General features: G+C 39.3%; 1 protein-coding gene across 1 annotated transcript; it reads right to left on the bottom strand.

The window, feature by feature from the left end:
• Nucleotides 1-397: 397 nt before the first annotated feature.
• LOC148649841 (digestive cysteine proteinase 2) lies at nt 398-11,031 on the bottom strand. Its single transcript, XM_088603033.1, has 11 exons — nt 10,843-11,031; nt 9,509-9,568; nt 8,514-8,606; nt 7,815-7,987; nt 6,702-6,945; nt 6,167-6,362; nt 5,667-5,860; nt 4,829-4,920; nt 3,640-3,801; nt 3,284-3,473; nt 398-1,563 (listed from the first exon to the last, which is right to left on the bottom strand). Exons 1-11 carry the CDS (start codon nt 10,907-10,909, stop codon nt 1,376-1,378), a joined length of 1,659 nt encoding a protein of 552 aa, XP_088459159.1. The 5' UTR covers nt 10,910-11,031; the 3' UTR covers nt 398-1,375.
• Between the last annotated feature and the right edge of the window lie 120 nt (nt 11,032-11,151).

Here is an 11,151-nt window from a genome sequence, read left to right as displayed (position 1 = left end):
AGAACTTGCCTTGGCTTTGATCACCGTTTTAAAACCATTTCCATCTGTCCAAGGACACAGTCTCCCAAATCCCAGTGCAACACAACTGCCAGCTTGCTTTCATATCCTGCACCACACCTGTTCCAATAAACATTCAGCCACATTACCTCATCCAAGCTGATAAAACTCATACACCGAACAGCTATTCATACCACTAATATACAGTGTACAGTATTAGTAGAAATTTACAAGTCGCACTTCTAAAATTTGCATTAGCTGATCCCAAACATTTATAAAACTTCAGTTTCTTTGTGCAAATTGTATACCCCAGAAATTTATTTTAAAAGCTAAAAAGAAAGCCTTTTGCGTTTATTTTCAAAAAGCCATGACTCATTTTTTCAACATCCAGAAAATACAATTACAAAAAACAACAACTTTATTTTTAAATGTGCATCCAATTAAGTAGTGGTACAATTAACCATTAACCAACTTCCAGGCTCCTGATAATCACACTCGGTCATGTAGTGGGAGCTTGTGTCCAATCCTTAATGCCTTTGTGTTAAAATTCATTTCCTTATCCATTTTTCTACTTAAGCTGACCCCCAAATCATTAAAAGTATTAATGTTCAGAACAAGCCAATACCGGCCATTTCCATGTTGTTTTGCACAGGTCTGTACAAAAATTATACTTGGCAAATAAACAGTTTTTAAAGGTGCATTTTAAAGCCCTGAGTCCAAAATAATGCTTTTGTTTGTAAGCCAAATATTGCCATTTACACATCCTTATGAAAACTTACCGGTTTATTTCTGTACCGTACTAATACTTTCACAGGCATTGCTTCCTGCCAGTAGAAAAATAACTTGCAAAAGCTTTAACACCTTATGCATCCCAAAACCACATATTACATTTTCAGTACAGACAGGGAAGGCTACTTGATATGCTTTTAGTCTATCCAAAGTGCTCATTCTTATGCTAGAAGATGCAGACACCGTGACAATGTTGAGAGAAAAAAAAAAAAGCTATGAGAAGACAAAAAAAATTATCATGAAAAGCACCTTCTATGATGCAGCTCCTGATCTTAAATGAAATGTGCAGTCCAGCTTTTAAAATGAACCTTGGCAGGGAAACCCTAAGCATAATCTCTGACAAAAGGTATCCAGGGATACATGCTTCTACAAAATCGCCAGGTCACTACAATTAAAATGTCTTCCAACCTGCACAGAGGGTTGCGGTATTAGGTGGAAAGTTCTTCATGCCTTGCGTTTTTAAATCCTTAGGGGGAAAGGAAATATATCCAACATTGAGCAGAAAAAATTCCAAAACTCTTCAGAGCTCACAAGTTACTAGAACGTGCTTTTGAGGTTGATGGCACAGCTATGGGGTCGAAAGCCCTGCTCAAGCCAGGGTGACATACGTGGCATCAGTAGCCACCCCACAGTTGTTGTCCTTCATGGACATCAACACATAGCCATCGTTACCCCAGTACGTGGACCAAGAATTCTTCACCAGCCAGTAGGGTTCTCCCTGCAGGACTCCATAGCCTACAGCCAGCACAGCATGGTCCAGGTCTTCCAGTTTGCTACCTGAAGAGCAGGCAAGGCAACACATTCAGTAATTTACAGTAACTGCTAAGCAAATATTCAGTGTAACACAGCAAGCAAGACAGGTTCCAATAATGGTCCTTTAGCATCCTTCTACTATATCCATTACTTCATGCTCAAGGCATTTTGAAAAACAATGCCCCCTACTAATTTAAAGGTGCTTTCAAATTTAGGATGCAAAACTGGTCTGTTGACACAATCTAATGTATTTTCTACTCAAGGACTTTCTGCCACTATGTATACAAATTAGACAACTTCCGTAGCTGCAAAGGAACAAGTAAAGTTTATTCCATGCTTAAAAGAGGGAAAAAAAAAAAACATTCCAGCTGTGGAGCTGTGCACACCTGAAGAAGACTCCACAACCAAAACGTGGCATTTATTTTCTATTACTATGTAATTCATAAAATATTTTCAGTATTAATACACATTTAAAACCCATTCACTACTATATAGAATTGACAATTTGTGAAGCTTACTGAATGGCCCTTCACCCTTACATGCAGTAATAATCATTTAACAGAGTTTGAACAGGATCCATCAAAACTGCAGGTCAGCAACACCACAGCTCCAGATAAAAGCCTTCTTTACATATTATGACAAAGTTATATTTGAAGTTCCAAGAAAATATTTTAACTTCTTGCTACAAATGAAATCTACCCAGCTAATCTCTACAAATAGTACAAAAGGTAATTTGTATTCAATAATGGGTAGATACTTATCATAAAACAGTCAAATACCTCAGATCTAAACCGTCACAACAGACAGATGTTACATCACCTACAAAGATCTTTAACTCACTTCAGCTTCATACGGTATTTCTAATTCCTTTTTGTACTTGTTGTGTGGAAGGCACAACAGAGTAAAACACAATGGAGATCACTTCTATTTAAAAAAAAACAGCGCAGAATTGTAAATTCCAAATGGTCGGACATTACCAAGAGCAAGCAGTTTATACACAACACCTTCAGAACATACTCCAAAGTGCATTTTGGGAATGGAATGGCAGCATGGTTTGGAATTTTCAGTAAAATTACATTGAGGATCTTAAAGCATTAAACTATGTTTTGTGACAGAGCAAACATACTTTAATTAACATTTGACATTAAAAGGAAAGTCTTCCCTTTTACAATTATTTAAAAAACAAATTAATTGTGCCCAAACTTCCCTTTAAAATGTCACAAATATATTTATCTAAACAAGATATCAGATATCAATATATGCAAGATATCAGCCAGAAATTCTTAATATACAGTATAATACACCAACGATCATCTTCCCATTTAAAGATCTTCAGCTGAAAGGACTAAAGATAAGATTTTTCCGATACATTTTGTTACACAGTACTTGTGTACTCAGTGCAAAAGCATGCTTTACATCTTCACTGTGTCTCCAATTAAGCATAAGAAAAAACAGAATATTGTGAAGATGGATTAAAGTCTGTTCATTTTTAAATAATAAATGTGAAAATCATCCAGGCTAAGGACATTTCTTTCCAAATTAAAAATTACCCATACCAACGTCAGCTTTGACCATGCTACATGGTATACGTGGAGTAGTAAAACAAAAAAAAAAGCTAAACTCTTTAATGTGAAAGTTTGGTCCCCTCTGTTCTACAGCAAGCTCTATGAGAAATGCAAGCAACACCAGTAATCCACATCAAGTACACCTGAAGAAAATGCAAAGATGATAAAGAGAAACTTACCACACTGGGGCTCATAATAAACACCGTTGCTGTAAAAGAGAAAGGACTTGTGCGATGCATCAATGCTGACCGCCACTGGACCGTTTTTGAAGATGGCCAGTTTGAGGGCCTCCTCATCACCTGAGGTGACATTTGTGTAGCTCTTGATTCTGGCAGTCATCTCTGAGTTATTGTAATGGCAGAACCCATTCTGAAACAAATTGGCACTGTTAACCATGCACTCCTTGCAAACAAAGCTATAAATGTTCTCCTCTTTAGAAAAGAAAAGCTTACGCATAGAACATTGTTCCACTTTCTTTTCCGAACTCGGAGATTCCCAAACGTCTATAAAAGATTAATATGGCAACGTGACCTACCATGCCCATGTATGACCCATAGGACTCAGCAGTAGCGATGCCTCCATGCTTCATCATCCACTCGTATGCTCTCCACTCCTCCCCTCCATCACAACCATTGTTTCCAAAGCCCCAAGTGCAGTCCACCAGCATCTGCTGGGACAGAGTCACCAGGGAGCCCGTCTACAAAGGGAGACAATCAGGCCAGTGTGAACAACTTCAAAGGGTAGCATCACTGTAACAAAGCATTACCGACGCAATGACAACCTACTGGGATAAACAAAAATTAAACTGATCTTCACACACTCCCCAGCCACATGCTTGATAGTGATTATTTTGGGATCCATCAAGAATTAAAATGGATGAGATTCTCAAATCAATGAGCTATAAATAAGATGGACTGAATGGCCTGTTCAGAGTTGTCATCTTATCTTCTTGCACACGGATCAATCAACGCTTACATTTTTGGACTTCATCCCAGTTAAATTCTGTACTTAATTTGTACAAGGAAGCTGTATAGCAGAAAAATAGATTAATAACTGCATTCCACACTGTTTTTTAAATACATCACTGAAGCCATGTGACCCGTTAATGCCTGTTGGTCAATACGTGCACTAGAACAAATGTTTCCCCCATTCTAAACTTTGTGAAATCAGACAACAGCACGTGCCCGATTATGGCGAGAAAGATCAATTTAAAGCCGAGTTCTCACCTTTCCATAAAAGGCAAAAAAATAAAATGAAAAAGCATGCAACACCACTGGTACAACATTCACACAGTAGACTTTGGTCGCCTGTAAAGAAACATTTAGGACTACGTGCATTATAAGCTGCAGAATGTACAGTCTGAAGAACCACTTAAAGGAGGAAGGAATGGTTTTTGGAAGAATATTTCCACCAAAAATGCACCTAGCTCATAAAAAGCCTCTTTTTCATAGTTTAGATACAACTCTAACCAGACATTTAGACAGTTACTCACCATATCAGTCCGAAAGACAAGACCCTGTTTTGTCAGTTCTCAGATGAAGAGGCAAACATTCAAGGTCAAACAAATACTGAAAACTATCAAATACTCTTTCAACAGTAACTCTGGAATAAACCCTTGCTATGGGAGACTCATTAGCTCTTCATATGACTAACAAAATCGTATTCAGTAAGACATGAAAAACCATTTTGCATTTCAACTGAAAATACATCCCATCAGCAGTCACCTTTAAGAAGAGAGCGCCCTCTAGTGTTCCAGTGGTAGCAAAGCTCCAGCACGACCCACAGATGGCCTGATCCTTAACAGGGGTTACAGCACCTAAGACAGGCAGGAAAAGAGCTGCAGTTATTTTAACATACAATAAATATTCCTCCCGAGATTCCTGATGGACTCAAAACTAGCCTTTCTAGAACAAACCTCTCTGACCCACCTTGAGTCATTTTTCTTCTCTTACCAAGTACAGACAGGTGATGCCTGATGTAGCTTTCGCTCAACTTTGTTAAAGTAGGAACTTAATGACATGCGGGTAACTAGAATTTAGTCATATTTTAATAAGTGTTGAAAAGTCATCTTCAAGGAAGAGAAAGCATATCATCCTACACAGCTCACCATCAAACATTTAACATTTCGAAGATGGATTATCCGAGTTCAGTTAGGTTTCTTAGAGTACTAGCAGTACAGACAGGACAGCTATGGACCCCCACAGTATGTTAGCTACCCAGGTGTAAGGGGCTCAGTACACTGAGTGAGTACAGCCCTGAAGTCACTCTCCTGTAGACAGTATGAAACTGCACAAATGTAGACATTATAAAACTGCGCCGCAGCAGAAGAGCCGGGTAGGTAGGGCTTCATTTGTCACACAGGCACATTCTCTCTTCTGTGACTTCAAGCACCAAGAAATCGAATGCAATTAGTCTAATACACTGTGCATGAGAGAAGATAAAGAGTCCACCCCGTATCATACTGTTGTCCCCTCCCAGGCGAGTCTTAGATCCAGGTTTTTGATGCGTGTTAAAAAAACAACTTTTTTTTTATCATTTCTGGGGGTTGTAGTGGATGCATACCATAGAGCCTCCAGTCAATGCTCTCAGGGACCTGGACAGAAGCGTACATTTTTGTGGGGAAAGGCTGACCCCTGTTGGGCGTCTTGCGGCCCACCCTCCCCCTGAGCGCCGCCAGCTCGCCAGCAGTCCGGTCAGCTAGGTGGTTCTGTGCCAGGCGGTAGGAAAGGTTTGCCCGGTTCATGGAGTGAATGTACCTGAGAGAGAGGGGGGAAAAAAGTTATACTGGTATTTAATCAAAATCCTTCTTGGGGAAAAAAAAAAAAGTCAAAGAGCATACTAATACAGAACAACCTTATTACCAAATAAGTACTGATTAATTCTAAGAGCTTGCTGCTGGGAAATTGGTTCGGCATGCATAAAATCCATAAAAACTAAAGAAATCACAGGCCAAGAACCAGGGTACAGTGACAGCCACGTAAATGAAAAACATTTAACTCCACTATCCCTATTGATTTCATCATGACTTCCCAAAATATAGAGAACTCAACTTCCTTGCCTACCGGAGATTGTGCACAAAGGTGTGTTCACGTTTCTCATGCTCCTCATCATCACTGTAGCACCGTTGGAATTGCTCCTTGAAGTGGCCAAACAAGTGTTGGGCGTGTCCTGTGGGGCAGGTATGGATGAGATCCTGCATGGGATTGGCCAGAATCCTATGCTCCACCCCAGGGCCTGGGAATGATTCACACTTCATGCCTGTAGAGGGAAAGACGAGGGTATTCTCCTCAAGCTGTAGTTCATCCAGTACTGGTTATTAAGTCTTAATATGGTTTGTATTTACTTACATTATACCTGTGCAAAGTGGCATTTATTTTTACATTGCAAGATAAAATGGTAGAAACAAGTAAATAAAAGTACATGATGAAATAGCATTAAAATGCATATGTGACATTGAGATTTCAAGGGCAACCACTATGCTAAAATCCTCTGTGCATCGACAAGACAAATCAGAGAAGATCATACAGGAGAACATACATAAGATAGTTTCCACACTTGACAGAGTTTAGCACCATACAGGCACAAGGACAGACATACCCTCAGGTAGTGCAAAGGACTGGGGGTCAAGGCGGTGCTCAAATTTAGTGTAGTCCACCTCGTACTTGTCATAGTGGGAACCCAGCAGGGTATTGTAGCCCATCATCTCGTAGTGCTGTGGGACAGCTGACCCATCTGAGGAGTTGGAGACCCACAGGGTGTAGGTGTTCTTCTTGTGTCCCTCCATAGTCACATTCTGCCACACTTCACACAGGAGCCCCTTATAATACTCCGTTCTCACAAGCTGAAGGACATGCACAATGGCAACTGTTAATCAATTTCACTTTGCCACCACAAACAATGCACATACTGTAGGATGCTTAAGTCTGTAATACGAAAATGCAATTTTTAACACTTTAAAGCCCACAGTGTCCATTGGATTCTTTGTATTAATTACATGACTAACAATGCTAACTGATTGCACAGCAAGCTCACAGATATGCTGAAATCCACTGAGCCTGGTTGACCAGGGCCAAGAAGACCAACCAACCCTGGCAGCACAGGAGTGAAGCACATTCTGAGGAATGCTGAACGTGCAGCTAATGGCTACTTTCTTATACAAGCATGAAATTCCTGTGGCTGCCTTTTCTGCATATGGTTTAATAAGCATTGTGAACGCCAGTTTAACTCCTACTCTAACATCAATAATCTTTGGCCGTCATTCTTACTACAAGCTAGAGGACATGCCATTAAGCAGTGCTGCTTGTGAGTAGAGGTTTTCCTGCATGTCAACATTATAAAAAATACACTGAAGGTCCACAATCACGTTTCATGGCTTTCGCCCAAATGCCCCTTCGTGAGTATTAGATGACCGGAGACATGCGACTCTAAACCTTTAGTTTAACTATGGCCCAAGACAGTGGACTTCAGGCTCAAACAGGGATATCAAAGATAAGAAAACAGCAAGTGGTTCATGCACACAGCACAGCAGCAACACAACAAACACCACCCAAGTGGTGGAAGAGACAGGCAAGTTAACAAATGAGTTAAGAGATTACATTCGATATCTGCAAGCACCAAATTATTCCTGCAGGTACTAATTTGAGAATGTGATAATTTTTTAGATATGAACAATGCACTATTTTTCTGTCTCACTCTGACTGGAAGAGATACCTGGAAACCCTCCAGTTTAGGGACAACACTCTGAGGTAGAACAGGATCTTCCTTGGTTCCGTTGACCTGGAAGCACTTCATGGCATTGACCTCTGTCTCCGTAGTCTCAGGACTGATTTTGTAGCTGGCCCCTGCAGGCTTCTGGAACCCGTACTGAAATGTGGAGACTTGGCCTAAAGACAGAAATTGAAAGTCACTTAGCCAAAGTCTACCTCTGGCACAAACAGTTGTTACCTTTGATGAAAACCAAGTACTTAAATCCCAAGATTACTATTAGTGCATGTTACTGTGACTGTGGTACATCCTAAAGTCAACAGATTTTTAATTGGGGAAGGATTATCAGCAATAATGCTGGTAAAATGGTTCACACATAGAATTAAGAGTTTTTCCATTATGAACTACAGAATTAAAAAAAAATACTGAGGCAAATGCTCTGAGGCTGCATAAAATAAATCTTTCCTCTCTTAAGCAGCTCTCATGCTACTACAGGATGGTCTTTCACACATCTTTAAGGCTTTACCCTTTTGAAAGAATGTTTGAATGAATGCCGTGATGCTGAGGCCACGTTTTCTGTGTTCCTTGTAACCTTTTTTGCAGGGTAGTCCCGTTGCTCATTTTACTTTTCCCTTCATTATCCTTAACCGTGTTTTACCATGATTGCGCTGTCCTTCACGCGGTTGTTCCTGTGGCTCTACTCACCATTGTAGTAATCTATCCGGCTCACTGCACCTGATAGGTTGTACCAGGCTTCAAAAGGCTCCTCAATTTCAGCATAGGGGAGGGAGATCACACCTGCCGAACAGAAGAAACCTTCACTAATTTCTGAAAGGTCTTTCTATATGGAACAAAGCAAAGTATAGTAGTAGCTTTGTAAGTAATATGAAATATGTAATATGAATAATATGAAAGAGTGCTGCAATACTGCAAATTAAGGGCCTACTAATTTGTAAACAGCCATGGGGCACTGTAAAATAAACAGATACAGTACACTAGAGATTTTCAAGATCCATTTATTTTTTAAAACAGGAAAAAAGGAATATTGGATTTTGGGGTCACCACACTGTCTAACCAGGCAGTTTGTGCTGTATCTAGAGATAAATGAAAACATTACAAAATGCCCTAATCTCACTTTACATTCAATTAAGACAAATCAGTCTTTGGTTTAGAATTGCCAAACACAACCCTAATCTAAAGCAAACTAGCGACGTGTCTTTAGGGAAGCAACAAAAACACATCTAGAGGGAAGAGGGCTAAATGTCTTACTTGTGCAATTATTTCACTGTAGTGACGCAGACAGCAAGTGGATTCAACAACTCAATGCACACGGCTATACAGCTTTTGCTGATGCAGGCCTGCATCACAAGACATTCAGCTGTCTGGGTAATAATTAATGCAGCAAGCCTCAACTTTGGCTTGAACAAAATATTGAAATGGTCCAGAGCTCTGGAACAGGGGCTGACTTACAAACAGATCAGCATGGAAAAAAAAAAGAGAGAGATCTGAGAGAATCAGAATCTGAACTCTAAGTAAAAGAAAAGAACAAGAATTCAAGAGTTTTTCCTCAGCTTTAATGCAACGACACTACCACAATTTAACAGAAATAATCAACAGAATTGACTGAAATTCTGTTTAATCCCATATTAATCTAGATACAGTCTGTACATTACTTTTGATACCTTCTCTACAATGCATACCTTTCACATGGTAGACATTTCCAAACTCAGGTGTTCTGATGACAGGTTTGGTCTCCAGCACTAAAAGGAGCAAATCAGGTTTAGCACACCACTTGAAGGATGACACCAGGTGCAATATTTGTTTTAAAGCTAACTGCAATCAAAACAAGTCAAATTTTAATTTGTAGCAATGGTCTCTAAACATGGTCATGAGGTCAACCTAAAGTCCATCTACTTATAAACCTCGGAAATATTGTACTCTACGCAAATCTTCATCCCTGGGGGCTAAAAGATACTTAAACTGATCTCTTTCTTAACAGGTGTCATGCTAATGACCACGATGACATTGTTCAAAATATAAACTATGTTTTATATAGCGCCTTTAAAAACCACTGAATCCTATTTACAAAACATAAAAAGCACATTCGACCAAAAATTAAACTGAAGCTAAGAAAGCAACGCCGATACAAAAGATAAAATAATCACATAAAACCGTTTCCGAAAACTACAGTGCCCGCGTCTTTGATTTCTTCTGGGATGGGGCTCCAGACAGCTCGTGTTAGTTCAATATTGTTATATGTACAAGTGCAATGAAATGCTTAGTTAACAGCAATGACAGCAGGTAACGTAATGTTGTAATAACAGTATAATGTATTGAAAAGTACACTGATCTTTTTTTATTCCCATAGTCCGTTAGACTTCACAAATGCAACTACCTTCATTTTTCCTTGTAACGCAAAGAAAGCGGTTTCGAAAGTAAGTCACACATGAAGAATAATGTTGTCTCGATACGGGGCTCAAAAGATAATGCCGATGTGTGCCCCAGCAAGCAGCATTTAACAATATTGGCAGTAAGTAGACAGTCAAGCCAATGTTGCAACAATCCTTCAGTGTTTTGACATCACTGCTTTCAGTTTGTCTGATAAGTGTCCATTAGCTACCTTGGGTTTAGTTTTCATTTGGAACGACGACTCGTGTATCCTTTCGGGATTATCTTATTACAGTACATACATGAGACCCAAATCGATATTTTAATTCAGAATTTTACCAGTCGTTTACATAAACGAACAATAAACATGATTATCAATCAAATCTAAACCTCGCACGCAAAAAAGCATTAATTTTTAACAGTCATTTCTTTAAAAAGGACGAAAGAAACACTATACAGCAACGTATGCAGTTTAAAAAAAGGTTATCTTAAGCTGTCTAGGCCATCTACTTCAGAAAGAGTCCGTGCTAATTGCATGTTATTGTTAGTATAAACAGCAGTAACTCCCCTCAGAAACAGCTGAAAAGTTTAAAGATTACAAAACATCGCTATCTGCTTTTGATTAAATAAAAATCAGCGCACTTACCCACGCCGAAAAACCATATCACATTTAATAACCTAGCTACCAACTTCTCCATCTGCAATGTTTCCATTAAATATTTTAGAGAAACACTCTGAGAAGCCAATCAAAATAATGCAGATCTCCCTCAACCCCGACCTTTTCCGAAAAAGATAACTAGCATTCACGCAAGCACATCGCTGTATGTAATTAAACTTATTCATTTCAGACGTAATTGGCTTGTCAGACCAATAAAAATCTCTCTTGAGGTCATATTAGCCAAACACAAAAACGGAGGTGGAACTAAAGATTCTAGAAGGAGGGACATTTCTCTAG

The sequence above is a fragment of the Lepisosteus platostomus genome, chromosome 13 (assembly GCF_059453375.1).
Source record: "Lepisosteus platostomus isolate fLepPlt1 chromosome 13, fLepPlt1.hap1, whole genome shotgun sequence".
Classification (NCBI taxonomy): Eukaryota; Metazoa; Chordata; class Actinopteri; order Semionotiformes; family Lepisosteidae; genus Lepisosteus; species Lepisosteus platostomus.
Note: the sequence above shows the minus strand (reverse complement) of the source record. Positions and strands in the feature narration are given on the sequence as shown.

Coding starts and splice junctions, on each gene's coding strand:
- LOC148649841 (XM_088603033.1), bottom strand. CDS start 10,909: ATGGAAACATTGCAGATGGAGAAGTTGGTAGCTAGGTTATTAAATGTG. Junction 9,569..10,842: donor GATATGGTTTTTCGGCGTGG/GTAAGTGCGCTG, acceptor TGCTCCTTTTAG/TGCTGGAGACCAAACCTGTC. Junction 1,564..3,283: donor TTATTATGAGCCCCAGTGTG/GTAAGTTTCTCT, acceptor CCTGCTCTTCAG/GTAGCAAACTGGAAGACCTG.